Below are 25,752 nucleotides of genomic sequence, written 5' to 3' on the forward strand. Positions count from 1 at the left end.
CAGAGGACCTTTGCTATTAAAGCACCAATAGCCTAATAGTTAAAGGGTACGCAAATCTTATTAACAACCGATAGCCGTGATAGCATAATTAATTCCAATAAACTGCTAATATTCCAAAAGAAAAATCTTTATATTTATTAAAGGACTTAAAATAGATTTATTTTACTTATTCTTGTAACAGGGAACTCTAAAATAAAGGATGTCCGGGATTAAGCGTGTGGCTCCATCTACCGTGTGATAAGTTCGTGACCCCGCGATTTCAAGCCCTGGTCAGTTATCACGAAGTTCAACCATTCCTTTATTGTTATGACTCCATTTTTTACAACGACAATGCGGTCTTGCATTCACTGTGTACTCATTCCCACGGAACTTTGACATTATGTTATGGTTCTAGTCATGTCTTAAAATAATCTAGAACAAATGTATGTGGAAATCTAAATCAAAAAATAAACTCAGAATCAATTACTTCGACAGTCTAAGGCAGAAATAATGATTAGATCAGAAAATGGATTTGTCAAAAATCAGCTGAAATCATTTGTAGTAACTTGTAACATTTGTAATGTTTAAGCAATTACCGTTATAATATCTTAGAATTTTCATTTACTCTATGTCTTAAGAAACCGGAAGATATCTTCATGTTTTATAACATTATGCCCAGTTATCTCATTTCATATTCAATTTATTCAATTACTAATTAATATGCAGCATTTGCATGGAAACATTTTAATTTTTTATAACTTATTACCGTACTCTACAGTTTTACAACATTAATTATTTGTTTTTGTTAGAGTTACGGTATACATGTATAAAAATATAATGTCATCTCACACATAAACTTTGATAAAATAGAGACATAAATAGACAGAACATGCTTAAGATATTACTTACAATCTCCAACTTTTAAAAATGTCGAATGTTCGAAATTATTATTTCTACGCAACCTAAATATTAAATTCATAATATCGACGATATTATGGTAATCGTTAAAACAATATTGGTAAATTATGAAAGCGTAACTAAAATGCTGCATAATAACTCATAATTAGCGATAAGCAAATACCAACAGATATTACGCTACCAATGTTTGAATTATACATAAAGTGTAAAGAAATTTGCATTTTATAAACATCGGTCTATAGATCAATAAAATTTCAAAACGCCGTGTTGCTATAACCTCATTAACAACTCGCCAACATGAAATGTAAATTAAAAAATAAACAAACATGTTTTTTTCGGCGCGAAACGGCAATAGCTGTCATAAAAATATATAATCTATGCATTGATTGGGCGTTTTTTTTTAAATTTCCATAGGTTAAGTGGCCAGAATTTCACAGAGAATTATAAGACGTTTTTATTACGCAAATTTTAAAAGCTCAGTTAGTAAAAGTCGACGGTAATTAAGACATTAAAATCTTTTGTTGTTTTAGCTTTATAATACTGGCTAGCTATTTTTTTATCTTTTTTAGGGCTGATACAATTTTAAATTTTCTCCAAGACTATATATAATATAAATCTGGTTTTATAAAGCTACAAATTTTATTGCGTCAGCTGCAAAGTAGATTCTATGGAATAAATGCGGCTACCGCACTTGTTTGTTCTTGATTCATTTAACTTGATAAAATTTAACACGTCTGAGAAGAAGTAACGTTATAAAAATAGCACAGTTTTCATACAGACATTGTAAAGTCGCGAAAAACTTTACTACTTGTTATTATTTTAAGTCTCTATCAGATGTCGAATTATTTTATATCTTAAAAAAATAATTAATTAAAAATATAAATTCAATGTAACAGCCCTGACCATCGATTAGCGTAGCTTCGTTTGGATGACTTATAATTTCTCTTAATTTGATTATTCTAATCTTAAAGTCGGCGTATCGGATAGTTTATGGTCATGTTCGCTCACCAATGAGTTGTATCCGATTTGTTTATGCGTTGAAGTAATTTTGGTTTGTCCGTAACTTTAATTCCTCGAGATAAAAATGCTAATTTTTATAAAACATAAGCGTAAATAGTTAGAATTTGATATAATAACGTTTACACATGACGTAACAGATTGTAGCAGTTGTTAGTTACTGTGCTTTTGTAAATTAATACCATTTCTTTAATTTTATTTTAATGAAGCTTTGAATTTAAGGTTAAGATATATAAGCTAAAAGAAATGTATATTTTAGTATTTCCAAAGTTCAAGTTGTTTAATTTGGTAGTATACTATAAGTATACAAGAATATATCCAAGACAAGTCACGACTGTTCTTAAATTTTTATTCATATGACCGATCAAATTTCAATATTAAACTCTAAGCTTATTGTGCTCCGGACCGGTCAGACCACTTACAGCGACGACCAATAAATTTGTCACAAATTTGTCCAGTTCTATCAGTTTTTTATATTATTATTATAAAGAACATTTCCTTTTTGCTTTTAAACAAATTAAGCGAAGAAATTTGTCAATATTACGTATGCGTGGGTTCCATTAAAGACCCGATTTCAAAATGGCGCCGAACTTGATTTATATTTTTTACACTTGTTTACACATAAATCAACCTGCGCGCATACATACTTGATTACATTTTATTTAATGTCGTTGACAGATGTCAAAATGTATTTATTTCTTATCACTTGTCACATTCTTGGTTTGTTTATCTTTATTATGTACAAAAGCGGATGTAAACAATTGTATTATTAATTGTACATTAATATCTTTAAATAATTTACAATAAATCAAGTGCTACTTAAAACAAGAAACAAGGATACAATCAATAATAATAACAAATTAATAATTTCTTAAAATCACAATAATACAATACATATTCCGATATCGTTCGATTCGAAACGAATATATTTTTTTTAATTATGAAAAGTTAATATCAAAATGTTTCACTAAACGTCGAGCTAAGGAGATGACGTCGAATGCTATTAGTTATTGGTGTGCTAATATCGTGCGAATATGAAAATTCGTACCGAACTATTTGAATTTTTTCGTAGTATTAAATTTTTTTCTAATAACTAGCACCTCCCTATTTGTGATTATTTTAATGTAAGTACTACGCAACTCATACTGTACCTTTTTGTGGCATACACATTGTTGTATAGAGGCGATTAAACAGTAAAACTTAATTTATTATAACCATAGAGCTATATTTTTGCGCGGTGACGTAAAAATGTAGATGGAGCGAAGTAACTCTTTATGTATCATAAATCGCGGCTAACACGAGATGATTTATTGGCTTTATTTATAATTTGTTAACGTGTTAGAATATACATTATATTTATAATGAATATTTTAATAATACTAATACATTGATTATTATATACCACAATATATACATGATAATGCTCTAAAGAAAGTATTAATATTACATAACATTTTTTATTATAATGTTGGTTAAGTGCACAATCAATACCATCTTTGTTTCAAAAATCGTACAAACAGAGTTACATACATGTTTTTAGAGACGTAACTTTTTCGGCGGTTGGGTCGAAATATGATTTCCAATACTTTTATACGAATTCTTCTGCATCTAGTAGCATTGAAAGCTTATGTAGTATAAAATTGGTCTTAAATATAGCCATTGTGTAAAGCATATTGATTGTAAATGAATATGTCATCATGTTTGAAATAGACCGTAAGGGTATCAATTACCGCAGCTTAAATAACACGATAACAATAAAGCTTGTAACATGAACGGAGCCAAGTTTCTCGCTTACGCAACACTTCTCTATGTCATTGACTAGTTGTTCCTAGTTCAAAAGTTGACGCATGCACTCAACCGAATCTCGTCTATCGAACTAGCTTTAAATTTAACTTAAATTAGGTAAAACTTTAATCGGTTTGTTTTAGAACTTAGACTCATTAGGGATGATTTAATATGTATTAGTGTACATTTAATTATCAAAATCCTCACTTTAACCCGTAGTACTACACATTTTACAGCTCTACGACAAAATTTCTGTATTTGTATCTGTATTTTTTGTTTAATACAAAAGACATCAACGCGTACGCAACATGTAACATTTTGTTTTGTGTAAAACTTTGAAATTAAACTATAAAATTATACTGTTTTAGATCAGGAACATTTTCATAGGATCATGAATAAGGAGGCTTATTTTCTAGCAAATTTCTTACTAAAGGTCTACAAAGACTTGGTCGTTAAATCTTACATACATTGTTTCTTAACAAGCAATGTTTACACATTGTACCAGCTGTTTTTGCAGCTCAACACACTTTCTATCACGTCCGTGGCCCTTTGAATACCGCTCAATGAGCTCGTTTGGCCACTTTTTCATACATCCACGTTACAAGCCTCAGGGATTGCGACCACTAGCTCCGTCTTGCGAATACATCGTTCTTGCACCTCCACTTCTAAGACAGTTGGAACTTTTGAAATTTACCCAACATATCTCTAAAAACTTGGAACAATTAAAAACAATATAAAATCGGTCATTCAAGCACCACAAAACGTCTAATTGTATCCCGATCGGGCCTTCGGGGAATAAATACCGTGGGCCCTATACAAAGAGATTCCTTCGTCATTAGCGACAACGTACGATGCGTCGCTGTTTTTGTATGAGACTCGAACGGCGATCGGCAAAATTCGGAATTCGATTTTGTCCGCGTAACCAAAGCGTCCGTCTAACTCTTCGTTGCGTTTCGCTCTGATTTCTTAACGTATACGTCTAATTCTCAACCTGTCAAACAAGATGAGATTGTCTTTGTAACAAAACATCAAAGACGTGAAATTAAATAACATTTGTCTGTTTATAAATTTCAATACCAGAACTGAAAATTTAAGAATTCATAACATTTTTGTCTATTTCAATAAAGTAACTGCTAAACTGCTTTTATGTTCCTTTACCTTTTGAAATTAAGACTGATTATAAGGGAATGAAGATAGTTCGTTAAAAAGTATTTTTTTTCGTTCTTCACATCACTAATATATATTATAAGTGTATATGTTATTTAAAACATTAGTATAATTGTTAGATTAATTAAAAATAAATAAAGCTAGAATTGGAAAATTCTAAGGTAAATTATTATAAAACGAAATGTTGACTTCGAAATTGATACGATATTATTAAAATAAAAAAGTTGTATATAATTAATGATCTAACCATCTTTTAATCATCGACATCCAAATCAAAACTTGTCTAAAATCATATGCTTTTAATAATCAATAAATATACAATGAGTATTGAATTGCAAAAATATACGGCCATTAATAAGCACCTCGAATCAAGTTTAAACGACGTAAAATGCAAACAGGCAATGAAATTTTATTGCGGAACGCGTCACTATTTCTTCATTTTATTTTAAACCGGTCGCGGTTGTGAGGTGTCTATAAAAATTAGGTATCGTGTTATGTCGCGAGAATTAAATGTACATTTGTATTACTTCTGTCACAAACTCGAGACACACTGGTAGTGATTTTTTAAAAGGTAAGATGTTTTACGTCTAAACAAATTCTTTTCGACACAAACCGCGATTCATTTTTATTTATTTCATTATTATTTGTTTATACAATAATTAAAAGTGTCAAAAATAAATACATAAAATATAAGAGTAATACAATTTATAATTTCTGCAAATTTACATTCATGAAAATAATATAAATAAAAATGACAAAAAATATGGCTATCGTTTGGATAAGTTTTGACGGATCATAAACTTGAGATTACATAGCTTTGTGGCCCTAGAACCCCTAGAAACCCTAAAACCTCTGGAAAAACGACCGCGAACTTACCTATTAAACCAATCCCACATGATAGATGTAAAATCTAACCGGTTCCAAATTTGTAGCCTTAGTTTTGTAGTCTGTAGTTAACAAAAGCTTGTGTAAGCAGAAAAATCGCTGTAGATTGATGTATAAAATTTCCCACAGAGTTGACACGCGTTGACCATAACGAGCTATTAACGAGCGAACACACACATTACGAATTCGATTGTTCGCTAAAAGGAGACCCGACTAAATTCTTAAAAAGTTGTTTGGTTAAATAACATTCCCATTAAAATGGCAAACATTAACGTTGTCAGCACATTTATCTATTACAGAGAAATCGGACTTCTGAAAAAAAAAATTACAGAACTTTCAAACAATCCAATTTCGATTTGATATAAAAATTTGTAAATTGAATGACTTAAAATTAATAATCATAACTTTTTTATCTGTGAATGAGATGCAAGTTTAAATGCTGTAAAAGCGTAGTGTAAGACTTCTCATACAAAATCTTAAATTAGCATCTCTAACGTTTCTAGGTGCGTGTGAGTGATATTTTAGTAATTATACATTATTCATATTACACATAACACGTAGTACTATATTTACACTAGATATTTATTACACAGTGCAAATATCTTCCGGTGGTCAGTTGCGTGTTGTGGTCACTCACAGGAAGCGTTACTCTGGGAACGGAAGCACTATTTTTTTGGTCTACCGTAATTTAATCTACTGGTGTCTTTTTATGAATATAGTCTCAATAAATTATACGAAAATGTAATGTCATCTCTTTCATACTCATTGAAAAAAACAGCAATAACAATATGTATTAAAAATAAAACGTGAAGTAAAAACTTTGATCGAATGAAAGTGAAATTTGACGCAGTTAATATTAATATAAAGTAGAACTGCATCAAGTTATTATTTATAAAAAAAAAAGTTTCATTACATTCACAGTTTCATTAAAGGTAGAATTTCGACCAATGGGCGACCACTAGTATGTCTCTACGAGCTTCGGCAGTGGAATTTCATGTTAAGAAAATGCATATTTTGTTGTTTAACGTTCAACAAGGTTCAAATTAAAGGCAATTTTAATAATGTTGTAGGTCGCATTATCTTGCCTTTTATCTACTTTCAAGTGCCTAGGCACTTAAAGATGTTATTATGCAAAAGAACCTTACATTGTTCGAATCTACGTCATTCTTCAAAGTGACAGCTTGTTGATATCACTTATCAGTCAATTTAGAAATGTCAACATATTCGTACGATTATTTCTCTACATACATCATGTTAAAATAGTAAAAGCAAATTCATAATTTACGATAGCTAAGTATTCATAAATTTTTTAATAAAATCCAACACAATGATTGGTAATTTTTTTACATCCTAGAAAGGTACCATCATTATAACAGAATTTGGAGCATTAAAATCACATAAAAATCTTTCCATACTTGTGGTAGCTATGTCAAAGATACACTGTAAAATTTGAGTGACGAAACAATAATAGTAAACACATTGGTATTGTTATTATTTCAACGAAAATTAAAGGAACGATTGAATACACTAATTTATTAAGTGTTCACAGCAGATAGACGACATTCTTTTAGTGAGGACAGGTTAAAAACTAAAAGTAAAATTTACAAATAAAAAGTTTAAGTCGCATCATAACGTGTACTTAAACAATGATGGATTTTTATAACGTTTGATATCCTGGTATCCATCGGACAGGCGGGGTTGTGGATAGAGACGTCTATCGGACCGGTCGGCCGCGGCCGCGGTCGAGGGATCGAAGTCGTATTTAGAACGGCTGATAACATCGGGCCGCCCGCCGTCAGACGGTATTCCAAAAATTCTTAACAGAGATAGCACGTACCGACTACAAAATAAATCTTACAACAAAATAAATTTATTATTAATCGACGGTGTATAAGTTTTTTTATAAACTTATACACCGTCGATACTTAAACTTATATGAGTAACTTAAATTTTAAGTAAGAATGAAAAACTTTTTTAATAAAAATTGTTTAAACTATTTGTTTCGTTGTTTATTCCGAAAGATTGTTTATTCGTTTAAAATAAATTTAATGTATAAATAATGAAAAAAAAATGTGAACATTATTAATAAGTTGATACTATATTCGTACTAAGATTAAAAGAAACTTGATTACAGGTGTGTTTACTTTAATACATTTCTGTGTTATATTTGGTTGCTAATCGTCGCAAAATGTAAATAAAGAAAATTAATACGAATCATGATTATTTCGATTAACATGATCCTAATTAATTAAGTTATAAAGATAAATTTTATTTGGTTTAAATTACATTTTATTTCCCAATTAGCATGCTAACGGTAGACGAAAGCGTCAGGCCTGGTATCATTCATGCTCACATGTATACCTGTGTTCTTTTGCCTCTTTTTTTTAATTTTTACTTTTTTTCAACCGCCGTGAGGCACCAGCGCAGCGCTAATGTGCGTATGTACTTTTATATTCTTAAAAAGTTGGCCGTAACTTATCGGCCACGAGATCGTTGCCAATATTTTTTTGTATTATTACATTTTTGTACTAAAAAAAGGTATTTTTGTGAAAGACGGCTGCAGAATTAATAATTTAAATTCTGCGTAACGTACGTCTGCGTAATTATGTGCTTTAGTTTCTCTGAAAATAATATGTTCCAAGTCGAAGATTTAAAAAAATTGGTGCCTACAAGTTAATCGTGATCGAAAGATTTTTTTTATGTAAACATTTTTATTTCTTTATTTATTTTCAAGCTCCTTATATCTATCTTGTGTAATCTACAGTAGCATAGTGTTACTCAAATCAATTCTATGCAACGGACAAAAGAATAAAACTTCATCTGAAGGTGTATCTTGTATTGTATTGTATATATCTTTGTGTATACAACTTATTCTGGTCAAATTCAACAAATGTCTGATACAAATAGTAAAGAAGGTTGTTATCAAAGGGCAGAGTCAAAGCACTACGTCGTAACAAATTGTTGATACCTAATACAGCAAAACAAAATGCCTCGGCTAACTTGAACCGTATTATTTTTGTCATTAAGAATAATTTACGATGCAAAAAGGCACGTTTGAATCCCGATGGCTGTGGAAAGTACTTTTGTTACTTGAATGACATCTCGAGCGTTCCTGTACAGTGCAAACCATAAGAGTTAAGTCTGTTTTCAAATTTAAAGAAATTTATTAAAACAATTGGATAATCGATGAAATTCTAACTATAGTTACGTAAGTCGAAATTGTATTTATATGCAAAGATATTTTTTTATTTAAATAACTATGTATTTTGTATATTTATAGTTGTTTGATAAACCTTAATTAATCAATTTTCATATTGGTTTACTTTAAATACTCGACACTTTCAATAACTTACGTCATAAATGTTTAATGTTAATAAAAATTACAAGTAATTAAATAACTTCAATAAATTTTATTGCAACGATTATCTCATATCGTAAAGTAGCGACATAAAACATTAAACATTGGCTCGTTTTATTATGAGGAAGTGGTACCTTCTCGTATTTACGTCTTTAGAAATGTGTTATTTTATTTAATTAATACACCTTACGACTTGTAAGACAAAAGGAAAACACTTACGACTGTTTTCATACTGATAATTTGCTGTCGAGTTAAAACTAAAGACTTTTTATATCTTTCGAACTCTTAACAAGTACATACCTATTAAACTATAAAAATAATTATAATTTAATTCAAGAAAAGTAATAATATACAAGGACTATGATTATTATTTTTTTTTCTGAAAAGAATAAACAATTTTTTTTTCAAATTAAGAAAATAGTGACCAGGAGCGATCTAGAATTGTAATATGGGTAATGTTCTAGGAATTCTAGATAATTCTAGAACAACAAAAAACTAATGGTTAATAGCAAAAGCATAATAGAAATGCTTACTTTTATTGCTCTTGACTCTTATTATTTGATTTGTCTGACAATGATTTTTCTAACTAGACTTTAATCGCACGATGTGACCGGCCTGTAACATGATCCGGGCAAGGGTTTGACCGATCGCGTTTCCATTGTTGACTCGTTCGAAAAGCAACTTCGTGCGGTGAGAATCTCTAGCAATGCTAAATAGGGTCAAGTCACACTAACGTTTCAATTACATTTGTATACTCATAAAAATGTGAGTGGAATGAAAAAATGTTTTGTGTAAAATCACAAATTGTATATAGAAATTTATGTGATTCTTTTTTCTATACTATAAATTAAAAAGTTTATTAACAACAAAAAATACGTAATGTCATTTCTACTATAAGTAAAAGGAAGTTTAACATATTACATTTTAATGGCCGAGATTACTATCTGTCAAAATAAAAGCCGCCCCGAATAAGTTTGAATTTAATTATTCACGGGTCGGCTACCTGTATATACTAATACGTATAATCTTTTTGTTCATAAATACTCCTCAATGTTTGAAAAGATATTTTTTGCTTCTCTATCATAAACGCAATAAAAAAACTAGTCTTGACTGTCATAATTATTCAGTCATGTGTACATTACAGTTCAAATTATTTCTATACTTTTATAACGTACGATTAGTCAGAGTACTTGAACCAAGGAATTGTTTATGTGTCAATAGACCCTGAGTGTGGTAGTTTTTTGATATAAATCGCAATCATTCTATAGTAATATTCGAATGTAAAATTTCTAACTGCTTATTGAATTGTTTAAAAATTAACGTTTCGAATATCCGAAAAGAAAATGGTTATTTTAAGTTAACAGAAATTAAATGCGTATTTATATGATAGTAACCTCTTTTATATTGTAACAAAAATGTTAGAAATTGCCTTTGCTCTTAGTCCAAAAGTGTGACAGATTTTTAAAATATATTTAATAGCTTTATGAATTCGCTACTGTGTGCAAGCCTTTAGATAGGCGCGCAGTTTGCCAATACTTTGGCTTGTATTGAATAACCTAGTGTTAATACGCTCAGTATTACTGGCAAGTCATATTTGTTCTGCTACCCTGGTGATTTGTCGCGCTCTGTGCCGTATTGTGTATCTGTTTTACTTGGAATTATCGTTTACTAGTATTGTATTTTCGTCTTAAAAGGCTCATTATTTGTTTTTTTTTTTTTTTTGTATTAAATTATATCTTATGGTTTAAAGTAGAATAAACAATTGTAAGGTTGGTTACGTCCGTAGAAGTAAATGTTTGAATGGACGGATGGATGAATGTTTGTTTGAAGGTATCTCTGGAACGGCTTAACGGATCTTGATGAAATTTGGCACAGATGTAGAACATAGTCTGGAAGAACTCATAAGCTATTACGTTTTTTCCGTGCGGACGGAGTCGCGGGCGACAGCTAGTCATAAATAAATTAACAATTTGCGAAGTTTACGAATGTCTAAAAGGTAACGGAAGACTTTTTATAGCATGACATTCCGTACTCATTGCATGTAATTTTTTTTTATAATACGGAACATACCTTTAGATGTTATCCGCGCAGGACGTATTACAGTGCCGTAAGAATTTCCTCAAATACACAGAAGTCTTCTTCAACATTTAGCATATCTGATGCGGTTTCAAGTATAAAGTGAAAGGTGTAAGGAGGTTATTGCTCTTAAATATCGAAAAATATTTCTAAAAGGAATAAGAATCAGTGGGTACTATCTGATAGTAGTCCCAGGATTTTCTTGAGATTTGGTGATTCGACTCCTTCAGTAAATGTCGTATCGACTTTCTATTAATAATCTAACATTAAGCAGATGCTCGCGATTTTCTCCGCACGGAATTAAAAAAAAAATCTAGTGATAAATTTAGCCTGTCACCCGTTGATTGTAGCTTCCTAACAGTGAAAGAATTTCTCAAATCGGTTCAATGGTTTCAGAACCTATACAATACAAACAAACAATCAAATCTCTCTATATAACAATAGCAGAGATAAAATCAATTTTTCGGTCCCTTTTCATAAACAAAGTTTTGCTACATCCTTAAGATTTTAATTAAAGCAGATTTTATTAGAATAATTCAAACAAATTGTTTTAAACTTATTCAAATTTCCCGCTTTAAAACAAAATATAAAGACTGATCACACAACATTTCCAATCTCTTATATGCTTTAGATCGTTAAAAATATTATACCACGATCGAACCAGAACTATAAAATATTCGATCTTAAAAAAATTCACAAATAAAAGATACGAATACAAAATTGAGATGTTAAAAGCACATGTCATTTACCTTATCGAAAGCGGTATTGATACATATCTGTAGGCCGTCGGAAATACCGATTGGCTATTATTGACACTTGAATATCAGGCGATGTCGTAAAATTTGTTTTTTTTTTATTAAGCCAATTTGCGAGATTCACCACATTTGGTATACAATGGCATGTTAAGATTTTGTTTATTGTTTTAATATTATATTATCATTGTAATATATATTGTAAATACGTACGCCCTTTAGAAATGTGTGTAGGTAGAGATAATGAATTTCCATTTGGTAAATTCTCTCATAAAATTCTTCATAATTCACAAAATCTGAGTTGTCTTAATGACAAATTTGTTTTTTAATTACGTCAACTAATTGTTGCCAGTTATTTTGTATTAGCAATGGTTTGTGATAACCATAGGTGTACAAATATAGGATGTTCACTTATTTTAATATGTTAATCTTACTAATATTATAAATGCGATTGTTTAGATGTATGGATGGATGTTTGTTTCAAGGTATCGTACGGTACGGAACGGTTAAACGGATTTTGATGAAATTTGGCACATATGTAGTCTGGAAATATAGTCTGGAAAAACACATAGACTACTATGTGTCACGTACAAAATGTCACGCTGACATAGACGCGGGCAACAGCTAGTTAATGCATACATAAAATACAAGTAGCCACTAAATACTTGGAATATAATATAAAGTTCACTTTGATAGTCTGTAGTCTAGTTCGTGACATGAGTGTTACTGGGACATAAAATTGCGTGCATATTTTTTGCTTGTCTTAAAATAGTTGGCAGCCAATGATATAGAGAAACCATAAAAACTATGCATACAATATGTTATATATTTTAATGCTCCTATCTATAAAGAATTAAACTTACGAAAACAATATTAGGAAGATTTTTTATTCACTATAATTCCGAAGCAGAGATATAAACATGTACAATATTGACATATTGTTACACTTTCATATAATTCTTTAAAAACAAATGGTGTGGAAACAAAACAAGAAAAGCGCGTGTTTTGTTGTTACATCGTGCTGCGTCAAAGTCGATCTTCGCACCACACAACAACACTTCCGACGAATACACGAGAAATTTTTGTTTCGTTATTCTTACGAATTATTGAAAAACGTTGTCATTGTAATTTGCGTTTTATTGTTGAGTTGTAGAGTTTTTATTTGCTTGGTGCGCTTGTATTAACAATATACGCCGGTAAATCCGTCGAGCGTGATCGATTGAGTGGCTCCGGGATCTTTTTGTGTTCGGCTCCCGCTGTTTGGCGCAAATGTATGCAAAATTTATTTTTGACGTTTTTTATCGGCCTATTGCTGTTGGGATCATGGCCGGGGATCGCCGTAGCGGGAATGTGTCAGTAAAGTTACGATTTTAACATCTTTCGAAACAAGATATCGGATAATGGAAATAAAATATAAAATAAAAACTTGCATATCGCCTACAGTATTGTGAAGGTCGGTTTGTTACTTTACTCGTACGGGCACATACTCGTGGAACAAACTTTTACTTTTTATATTGACTTTACTGTCAATTTATTGTATAAGTAGAGAGATAAAGTGTGAGTGGTGATTCTGCGATAAAAATACATATTTTTTCCAATAAACAATTATTTAACAATAACAATTAAACAATTATTTTTACGCTTTGAAATATAGCAATGTTATCTTTTTAATATTTTACTTATCACTAGACGTGTGTAAAAATTATATTCAGTTTAAACAAGTTCTATAGAAAAAGTGACGAGAAAGAAAAATGCCACTCTGATACCAATTTAATTAAAGAAGGAAAATAATTACAGAAAGATGTATGAGCAGGGTCCTTGGCAAGTATATAAACAACGCTTACACATTTAAAGTTATGGTGTACCATTAAAAATCTTGATGCAAACAAATCTTAAATCATTCAAGCGATATAATGATGCGTAACCGGTCTCCTGTTCAAACGAAATTTACATCCCTACCTTTACTCACAATTAAAATTAATTTATACGAATGCAGTTGACTTATTATAAATTTCAATGCATTTGAAGCATTATTTACTAGTTCATTGTCCGGTACGGCGATATAATACGAGCCCTAATTGAGTTAAGTACGCAACCCCCACATTGCATTGAATAGTTCCAGATGCAGTAATTAAATCAAACCTATAACAACACTTTACGATATAAGCTCGGTTCACACGGGGGGGAATTTACAATGACTTCATTGTGATGCAAATTGCGTCATAATTTTTTACATTTCTTTTCCTCTCGATTGTGATACTCTAGGTAGTTTTGCAGAATATTTTTTTTTTGACTATAATTAAATCGTAATGATACTGTAGCTGATATAAAAATACCGATCCATCAATTTATATCATTATTACAAATAATTTAGTTTTTCTTCTTAGCGATTTTTTTACATAGCTAATTGATATGTTTCCTTTAATTTAATTTTACAACTATGGAAAGGATTAATTTAAATATAATGTATAAAATTTAATTAAAATCTTTTTCAAGTTTAGTGAACTTTTCGCTTGGATATAGCTTTTCATTAATCTTATAATTTGGTTTTATAACTTTAATTGCAGCACATCGGGTTTAACTATTTAGTCAATGACATTTAAATATTTAAAATATGTAAAAAAAGCAAGCAGTGTACAATGCCTAACATTCCTTAGGTCGCGTTTTACGAGGCAAGTAAACCCAGTCCGGGGCATGTCGCGTGCAGTAATGATTAATGGGGCATACAGCGAAATGTCCGCTTTGAATTGTTGCCTTTTATTCAGCAACTGTTACTTGCGACTATAATACACTTGGAGCATTTTGATATGATGTACAGTCAGATAAAATGTAATGGGTCTTTTTAAGATAGTCCCTTATCGACATTTTTTAAGCTTTTCCTAGAGCAAAAAGAAACATTAGCTATTTTTTTTTATTAAATAAATCGTCTCGAATCTGGAATGTAGCAAATATAACATTAATAAAAAATATTCGAATTTGAATTTAGAAAACGCTAAAATATAATGAACTAGCTTTTACCCGCGACTCCGTCCGCGCGGAATAAAAAATAAAAAACGGGGTAAAAATTATCCTATGTCCGTTTCCTGGTTCTAAGCTATCTGCCCACCAATTTTCAGTTTAATCGATTCAGCCGTTCTTGAGTTATAAATAGTGTAACTAACACGACTTTCTTTTATATATATAGATAGATAGGTAGATTATACTGAATTCAAAATGATTTAATATTAATTCTTTTAAAATATTACCTAAAATCGGATTATTATATGTTTACTTTGACAGAGACTTCTGAACGACCATAAAATATGAAGACGACCATCGAATCGAATATCGACCATAAGTATATGAAGAGCGCATGTAGTTTTTGATATTAATCAAAATCACCGTGCACTCTGAACTCTTCATTCTACTTTTTCTTTAATTTACGAAACTGTTTGATTTTTTGTTACTATTTACGATTCTATCCATTTGTTATCATTAATCATTCGAATCAAGAATAGTTAGAAAGTGCACTGTCATCATGATGAAGTCCGTACAAAATAATGCCCAACCATTGGTTACAATTACAATGGCTATTTGATTTTTACCATCACAAGTACTAACTGAATTTCTAGTTTCTCAAGTGTTTAATGTAAAAATAGATTTTACAATACTCAACTTTTTGTATACCTTCTAAATTAAGAAGGTATTCTTTTAGGATAAAATTTAAGAAAACATTTGTAAGAGGAATTATTATGAGCTTTTTTTAATTTTAAATCCAATCCAATTCTTTAAATACTGCGTACTTTGCGTAACAATAACGTGACAAGTGGTTTTGACGGAAAATGGGATGGACAGGGAAAGGGATCCTCTTTGTGACGGCAGGGAGATGACTATAATGACTTAAATTCATTGATCCATAACTTTGTTACTAAATTTATGGTTTACTAGTTTTTGAACTCGTCCCAGAGTAATTAATAAAAAAATCTAGTTATGAATATAGCCTATGTTACTTAGTGCTCAGATAATGTAGCCTACTAATAGGAAAAAATGGTCCAGTAGTTTTTGAGTTTAGTAGTTTTTTAGTTTAGTTTGTTACATACAAATATATAAATCTTTCCTCATTATGACATTAGTTTAGATATTGTGAAATTGATGTATATTTTTATCAAGGCTGAAAAAAAGTCGTATCACATAAAATAGTTTGTTAGTTTTAATTTATCCATAGATATATCCATAAATAATAAACTGAATACTTGTATTGTTTAAGTTGACATTACAGTGGATTATTTATAGAGAGGTTTACAGTAATAATTTTATTATTATTGACGCCTGTTCAAATACGGTCTCCCACACCGCGGTCTTTACCCGCCTGCCTATTGTTTGTGTCCACCCACGCGGCGCGACTCCGTGAATATATCACTTTGGTATTGGACCCGGCTCGAGGGTGATTTTCTTGTTTATCTACCCGCAATGTAAAATTTAAAAATAAAAATAAAAATAAAATAAAAATCATTTAATTCAGACCATTATAAGTCCATACATTGTTAGTAAAATAATACTTATAACTATGTTAGTAAAGTTAAGATTAAAAATTAAATTAAATTAAAAGTGAAAATTGACAAAATTATTAAATAAATACAGATTAAAATTAACAAACTTAATAAAACATTTAATTCATAAATCTGCGTCGTTTCGAGGCACCAGGTACATGGGTATGTATATGTACCCAGTGTCTCAAAACAACACATTCGGGCTTATTGCCTATAACCATCAGGATATTGTTAGTGCTCGCACGAACCCTACGCATCAGTGAGGCTGTCCGTTTGCGGATGACTGATGAAAAGTCATCCACGTGTGCATCCGCAAACATACCTGATGCGCTACAGTACCGCGGGAGCCCCAACAACATCCTGAAAGCATTATTATATTGCACTCGGAGAGCATTGTATGCCCGCCGCGTATATCGAACCCACAGGGCACAGGTATATAAGGACTGGCAAAACGCCTTGAACAAGGTTACCTTAACCTGTGCGGTACAACGGTAGAACCTGCGGGCCAGCATATTGCAGCGAACAGCCAACGCTCTCCGTTCCCTTTCGATATCTGCATCGTCTTTAAGGTGCTCAGTTACAATATGGCCAAGGTATTTGAACTCCGTAACCCTCTTCAGTGGAACACCTCCGAGCGTTACAGGTGGCACATAATTAGGTATTTTCTTTGCTGCCTTAAAGACGAGCAGTTCACTTTTTTTAACATTATATCGGAGCCCGTGAGATTCAGCGTACCTCTCACAGATGGACAACAACCGCCGGAGAGCAGCGATCGATGGGCTCAATAGCACCATGTCGTCAGCGTAACTGATGCTGTTCACACAGTGACCATCAATCGAGCAGCCGACACGTGTACTACCGAGTGCCTCGATCAGCTCATTAATATACAGGTTGAAAAGCGCCGGTGAGGTTAAACCCCCCTGCCTCACCCCGCATTCCAACCTGTATTCCTCCGACAGTGTGTTTGACCATCTTACCTGGTTGGTCTGGTGCTGGTACCAATGGGAGAACAAGTCCACGTAAGGTGCCGGTACGCCCGACTGCCTCATCTTACCCCACAACAAGTCGTATCTGACCAGGTCGAAGGCCTTGGAAAGATCGAGAAACACTGCATAGACAGGCGTATTCCTCTCCGTGTAGTATCCTACCACATGCTTAAGCGACAGGATTGCACACTCGGTAGATAACATCGGCCTAAAACCGAACTGAGCATCACTAAATTTCAGATGATTACTCACCTGCCGCTCGAGCACTGCATCGAGTACCTTCGCAGTTATGGTTGCCAAGGAGATCGGCCGATAGTTATTACAATCCGATACGTCGCCTGTTTTGTTCCTTCATTTAAACACATAAAGCGTTTAGATTAAACAAAGGACATACTGGCCGGGAAATGGTGTTCGGTCTGAATAATGGTTATGTCTCTACCAGTTTGCGGATTTCAGTCGAACGCGAATCAAAATTATTGCGTGGATTATACCTTTCTATAATTTGATATGTACATAGAATTCTCATAGAAACAAATGTGAGCAAGAAAATATTTGTTTTAAACAAAAGAATAAAAAAAGAAAGTGGTTGAATGGTAATAAATTTAAATATGGTAACTATTTCAAAACGCAAGTTAAAATATCAATGAAAAAGATCTTAACAGAATTTACAATGTTGCTTAAATCTTATTTCATTTTTTATAATATAGAGCAGTTGTAAATTTAAACCATGATATATCAAGTTGTGATCTCTTGCGCGACTTTTACAGTTACTTTTATACCTAAAATAGCAACACCTATAAGAATATCACGATTCCTTCGACTTTTTTATACAAAGGTGACCCTGGGAACGCTGTATGACTGGAATAGATCATTCAATATAGATTTTATCTGTATTGTATCGATATCAGCGGGTTTCGATCGCGGAAACATCGGTAACGGTGCGGCCCGGTATCGCTCAACACTATGTCCATACTAGGGCTGCCCCCCGGCCCTACTACGGTGCCCCGTCCTTAATGTAAACTGGATGCTTTTGTATGGTCTTCTATAGACTATCGGTACAGTAAATTCAATGATTATTGACACTTGTTTACAAAGGAAACCCATCATTATTTCAAATAATATAGAAACCTGTGGGCTTTATTTTTTAATACAACGAAATAATAATTTATTTATTTACTTTTTTATATTATAAGATGCCAAACAAGCATATACAGGTCGTAATAGCGAAGCGATGCCTATAGGCATCCGGAATTGGTAGGTTATCATTCTAAATTCGAGCTCTTGTAAAAATTTGTTTTGCAAATAATTTCTTCAGAACATTCAATTCTATTCAAATTGCTTAACATTCATTCAAATAAATATATTAGCTAAAAAGTTTATTTTATTGAAACTGTATACGTTTTCTAAAATGATGTCGGCAAATATTTTCTTCTATCAATAGATATCAAAAACTGTTGATCACAAAAAAGTAACCATAAAACATTTTGGCATTTGACTACGAATAGTAACGGAACATTCAACACAGAAATAATAATGATATCCGTTTAATATGGAAAACTAATAATATTATGACTTAAAATTAATTTGATTATGGCCGATGACATGACGTTTTACGAAGTAAACACAACATTCGAATTTAGAAAGTCGGCTAACATACTACTTGACCTGTTCGAAACAAAATATAAAAAAAAATTAACCGTAAAATGTATACTTGAGTTGAGATGATCAACGATTCATGGTAAAGAATACTTTGGCCCCAATAACTAGGAGATGTTTTGAAAGTTTAGATTTGTAAGATCAAGACTATAATAATACTAGCTATCGTCCGCGACTCCGTCCGTGCGGAAATAAAAAAAAAACTTAATAAGTAGCCTATGTGTTCTTCCAGACTATGTTCTACATCTACGCTAAATTTCATCAAGATCCGTTGATACAGAGATACCTTCAAACATCTATCCATCCATCCATCCAAACATTCGCATTTATAATATTAGTAACATTGGATTGGTGTACTCAAACTGACCGAACATTTAATTAAACATTGCTATAATACCTACTTTATAGTATCTTTTCATTTTTAGAACATTAAATTTTAAATGTTTATTTTTATATGTAATGTTATGGTAGAAAAAGATGTTTGTACTGAAAAGAAACTTTCCCTCTTTCACCGATTTTTCCTAGAGGGCGCATAAAATGACTTTGTCCATCTTTATAAATTAATGTTGGGTGATATCAAAGAGTCGCGTCCAAATTTAAAACAAAAACTAAAAGAATATGGAAACAATTAACTTATTCTCTTTTAGTGAAGGTAGCACCGTCACGAATGGATAATTGTACCCTCACAATAAAGCTCTTATACAATGCTTTGATTTGTAAATGTTCTAAAACGAATTCTACATCAAAACTTGAAGGTTAATGTGTCTAGATGGAAGAGAATCAAACAATTTTAAAACATAAAGCAAAGATTTGCAGATACAAATAGAAAACAACACAAAATTTTCATCAAAAAATATGAATATTGATATTTATAAAAGTATACTAGCTTTTACCCGCGACTCCGTCCGCGCGGAATAAAAAAAAATGCACACAAGATAAAAAAGTTCCTATGTCTTTCTCCTAGTTCTAAACTACCTCCCCATCAATTTTCAGCTAAATCAGTTAGACCGATCTTGAGTTATAGTGTAACTAACACGACTTTCTTTTATATAGGACTAAAATTTTACTAGTATGTTTATCAAATCATCAAATACTATAGATTGAATATTTCACTACCATTCTTTACATAATGTAATTAGTTTAAAATAAACAACTGGTTAACAACGATTATAAATAAACCAAACGACATTTGACGAACCAGTTTACGATATCGATAACTTTTATCGACTTGTATATAATTTGTATAATTTCATTGATCGTAGATTAAAAAGCGTATAAACCGGCAATCAGTCATCGTGAACGAGAATGATACGATATTAGTCGTATCAAATCGATAGTAACTACTCAACTTGAAACGTTTAAACTTAACTATAACTTGACACAACAACTACAAAAAAAAATAACTTCCCAACGACCCGTGACACAGAATGTGTTTTACAAAATTCTTACAAGCAGTCAAACTTAAAAAACGATCTACAAGCGAGGGAGTCGAAGAAAAAAAAAAGAAAAAACTGGAGTTGACCGGCATCGGGCCCGTTGCTAACAAAAAGGTTCGTTAGTTGACTTAGAGGGATTTGTATAGAGTTGTCTATGGCCTCTATTTCGTAACAAACTATTACATTTCTTTGCAGACCTTTAATAGAAACTTAGGAAATAATTAAATGACATTATTGGATACTTAACATTTATGTAATTTGTAACTACAGATTATGCATCTGCCATTAGATAAAAATAATAGTCAAATAAACCTTTTTCGCAAAATAAATAATTTAATTTTATAAAACAATTGCATTTTACAAATATATGATTGTAAAACGGGTTCTTTATATATAAAAGTTTTATTTTTCATTGATAAATATTCAAATAACAGTGGTAGTGTCATCTCTAGATATATCCGGGCACGCGTCCGGAGGGGCGTACATCTGACCGCGTGGTTCCATAAAAACAATTACATACGCACACCGATCCCCCTAATTGAATTATTATTAGTAAATTGCCGGCTAACACAATAATTGAAGGGTTGTGTTAGCAGCACCGCCTAATTTTCAATTTGTTTAACACTTTGATTGCTTTGTTGTTTTAAGGCATTTTTTAGGGACTTCGAGGTTATCGTCCGGCGTTACTCACCGTTAGCGGGAAAACAACCATTACTTTGCGTTACCTACGTTTGCCAGAAGTCAGAATGCATGCAAATTAAAATAAACTTGGTATTTAAAGGGTGAAGAAGATGAGATATCCTCTGTTAAATTTCCTTAAATTGTACATAGATTATTTCGCCAAAAGTTCTCGAGTTGTCTAGTTCGGGGCGTCTTGGTCGTAGAGCGCTTTAAAATATAGGTTATTTTTTTAAATTAGACAAGTGTTTAGTTGAATTACAAAATGCGGATAGTCTCTTAAGACGTCATATTTCGGCCAACAGACTTGTGTGATTGCAATATTATTTAAATATAGTCCATAACAACATTTAACAAAAACATTTCTTTACCAATGGTACTAATACAAGAACCTAAAGGTAGTCTATTGTTTTTATAAATTATTTTTAGAAAATTTGTTCGAATGATAATAAAGTCTTAAACAAATGTGTGTTCCAGAACCGTTATAAGTATTCGAGATATATTCATTCGTAATGTTCAGTGGCGTCCGCCTACGCGCCCCATGTGGCCAGCTAGTATATCCTTGTCCTTAATCTTTATTAATAATTCGAATATATCTCTCGCTTATAGAATTGTCATAAATAGGTGTCTATGATACAAAGTTTTTAATGTAATTTATATTAATATACTTATGTTAGAAATATAAGATTCCTTTACTTAGTGCACAATACGCAAAATATAAAGATTACTTGGCCTATCTATATATATAGAAGAAAGTCGTGTTAGTTACACTATTTATAACTCAAGAACGGCTGAATCGATTTGATTGAAAATTGGTGGGAAAGTAGCTTAGAATCAGGAAACGGACATAGGATAATTATTACCCCGTTTTCTATTTTTTATTCCGCGCGGACGGAGTCGCGGGTAAAAGCTAGTTTAATATAACACTTTAAGCGGACAACCTAAATTACTCTACCCCGTAAATTTTGTTTAAAAATTTTTCTAACACATTTTGCTAGCCTAATCTTAGACTCCAAATTGGGTTATTAAGTTTTATTTTCATTAATTATATTAATTTAATATGTTTAACATTTATAAATTTCTCTAGGCACGTTTTTTAACGAATTTATTACAGAAGAAAAATGCACATGAAATATTTCAAAACATTGACCACGATGTCATCTTAAGCATCAAAGGATTTGTTCAATCAATCAACTTAGCTCTTAAGCAAAGATGAAAAGATAACATTTTTAGTCCTCCGATCCGTACACGAGACGATATTTTAAGTCGTGCGTTATAAACGGGTTTATTTTAATAACATGATATAATAATGTTACATGTCAAATGCATCCGTAATCTCTTATGTGATTGACACTCGTACTTCTGTCCGTCTGTCTGTTCCGTTCGTACTGTGTTTTTACGAGCGGTGTTAATCACTTAATTACTTTGATTCGTGCGATATCTCAGTTTTTTATCTACCGCTGTTACGCTTCAGTGTAAGGCTTATGATTTGCAGCCAAATACATTTATGATCAAAATACATTTGTATAATTTATGTTTGAACGTTAATTATATCGAAAAAGTATCGTTTTTTATTGTGGCACTTATTTAATTACATATATAATTATAAATATTTAACTAAAAACTATAAAACCAAACTAAAAACTAAAAATTATTTATAACAACTTAATAAAAATTAGTTATTTAAAGCCTTAATTTAATTTTTGTACTGGTTTATTATCTAGCTTTATTCATAAGTATTACTTTAACATATAAAATATTAAGATGATTAAAATACTTTATTCTTTTGTTACAGATGAATCAAAAAAACATCATTTACATGTAATAATACCAGATGAAAATGGAGGACAGCAATCGAAATACGAAAACGAACGTAGAAGAATGCGGGAAGAGTGAAAGAATTCCAACATTAGAAGATTTAAAAGACAATATTCCTGACTCGAAAGATCTGAAAGATAACTTAAAAACAATAACAATAATAAACAATTATTGCAAAATGAAGAAACCAAGCTATTTTATGCATAAAAACTTTCATTACAAAGAGGAATTATCAAGAAGAATCTCAATCAAAAGGGAATATGGTTTTTATAATTACTGTTTTGTAAGTGTTTGCATTAGTTTTATACTTGGTTTATCGATTGGTGTGGTCATAATGGGATCACCACAAACTCAAGTACTAAGTCCTGTAAGTCCTAGAAAAGTTTTGAGATTGAACAATTCCCGAGATATTCATTCGAGAAGTTTAAATTCTTTAAAGTACAGTAATGGTGTTAGAACAAGCAATGAAGTTGATATTACAAATGAAAAAGATTTAAATAAATTTTCTTCAGTTTCGTTTACCGGAGAGAATGAAACGCAAAAATATGTTAAAGATGTTTATCCAAAAAGTCTAACTGAGGATATGAAAGAAATCTTAAAAGATAACAAAAACTCTCATCACAAGCATTCTATTGCAAATGTTATTAGCAATAAAACTGAATACGTTCCTAATGATAATACTGTGCTGTATGATAATATTTATTGGGGGTCCGAGGTCGAAAATTCAATGCCTCAAGGTTACGGAGAGAACACAGCAGAGATTTGGGAAAGATATGTAGAACAAAGTGAAGTAATTAAAATGGAAAATGGCTGTGGCAGAATGCAAAATAGACTTGTAACTTTCAAAGATGGAATTCAAGCTTGCGTTCGATACAGACAAAATACTGATCAAATACAAGGGGAGATTTTCAGTTTTTATGTTGGAAGGTTATTAAATTTAACAAATTTGGCACCTTCAGTTGTTAAAGTTGTGGACTTAAAGGATAAACTATGGCAAAGTGTATCTGGAGATATTTCCAACGCGCAATGGAACACAAATAGAGCTGTCGTTCTCACTCAGTACATACCGAGTTTAGAATCAGCAACAATACCTGAGATCTTCAAACCATCTAATAGACATTTGAATAAAATAGATGTATTGAAAATGTCCATAAAAGATAACGACATTGGTGATACATCGAAGCAAATAATGATAAATAAACTAAAAGCGAAGAAAGATAAACATACAAAAAAGGATATCGAGGAACCATTCGATCATATAGACCTTAAGCTGACGAAATCTACAATTCAACTATTCGTAGAATTAGCGCAATGGTCTGATCTCATTATATTTGATTACCTTACTGCGAATTTAGACAGGATTGTAAATAATTTGTTCAATTACCAATGGAACGTCAATATAATGGACGGTCCCGCTCATAATTTAGCGAGAAAGATGGATAGTGGATTATTATTATTTCTGGATAACGAATCCGGACTACTCCATGGGTATAGATTATTAAAAAAATATAATGTGTATCATAGCCTTATGTTAGACAATTTGTGTGTGTTTAGAAAGAGAACAGTAGACTCATTAAAATCTTTATATGAACAATCAGTGGGTGTTAAACTTAGTGAAATGTTCCATCAGAAGAATAATGCAGTTATTAGAGACATATTACCGCCATTACCAGAGAAAAATGCGAAAATTTTACACGAACGAATAGGCAAAGTTTTAAGTCAGATAGAGAAGTGTGAGCAAGCGTTTGCTAATAGATAATTTATGTTGTAAAACTTGTACTGAAATTGGTCCCACAAAAAATTCCTTCTCATTTTATTTCTTACTCATTTAGAAATATAAGTGAAGTGAGCAAATTTATTTTTTAACAGGAATAAGAAGAAAAATAACATCCATTTGTTTAATTGTACGCAATTTAAAAAATGGGTGAAAATAATATTCAATTTACTATGAATTAATATTGTTGAAGTAAAAATGAAACTGCGTGTTATTACAATTTTCAGTACAAGTCGTGTGAGTGATTTATAAAGCATTTTTCGATACCAAATACTCTTATTTATTGTAAAGTAAAATAATGTGCCAGTATGTATTTTGAAGTGATATTTAATTTAAGTTTATATAAAATAATGTGAATATACTTACACTGGATGTTATGTCAGTTTTTGTAAATTTTGTAAATTTAATTATAATTTTGTATTACATATTTTCTTTGTAAAAAAATAATAATTTAAAGCTGTCGAATATCGATATAAAGACTGTGTTTGAGTTTAGTTTATTCTTTCTATTAAATGAAATATTTACTTTGTCATTATGTAATTCGTTGGTGTACGACGTGCTTTAATATTGGAATATGTAAATATATGTAAAAAAATGTAATTCTAATGAATAAATGATCTTTAAAAAGTTGGACGGTGTTTGTTATTTACATTTTAAAGGAGCACTGAGGATGTCATAAATTATTAATGGTTAAGGGCAGGCCGCCATCTGATTATAAGTTAAACATTTATTTAGTTTTAAAGTATGGCTTAAAGATTAGTATCGGTATTAAAAAAAACATTAAATTTATTGAAGTTCATATTAGAAGCACAAATTTTTTAAACCCAAATAACTTAATTTTCAACGAACTTGAACTAGTATCAATTGAAATGAAAACCTTATTATTTATATTTTTAATGTACATTCATATTACGCTTTTTACAATTAAATTACTTATT

At 31.3% G+C, this 25,752-nt stretch overlaps 1 protein-coding gene across 1 annotated transcript; it reads left to right on the forward strand.

Annotated features, from left to right (window-relative positions):
* The first annotated feature begins 23,021 nt into the window (after positions 1-23,021).
* On the forward strand, positions 23,022-24,903 carry LOC106708303 (extracellular serine/threonine protein kinase four-jointed). The gene has a single exon (XM_014499787.2). It carries the CDS (start codon positions 23,057-23,059, stop codon positions 24,797-24,799), a length of 1,743 nt encoding a protein of 580 aa, XP_014355273.2. The 5' UTR covers positions 23,022-23,056; the 3' UTR covers positions 24,800-24,903.
* The last annotated feature ends 849 nt before the right edge of the window (positions 24,904-25,752 follow it).

The sequence above is a fragment of the Papilio machaon genome, chromosome 19 (assembly GCF_912999745.1).
Source record: "Papilio machaon chromosome 19, ilPapMach1.1, whole genome shotgun sequence".
In the NCBI taxonomy this organism is placed as follows: domain Eukaryota; kingdom Metazoa; phylum Arthropoda; class Insecta; order Lepidoptera; family Papilionidae; genus Papilio; species Papilio machaon.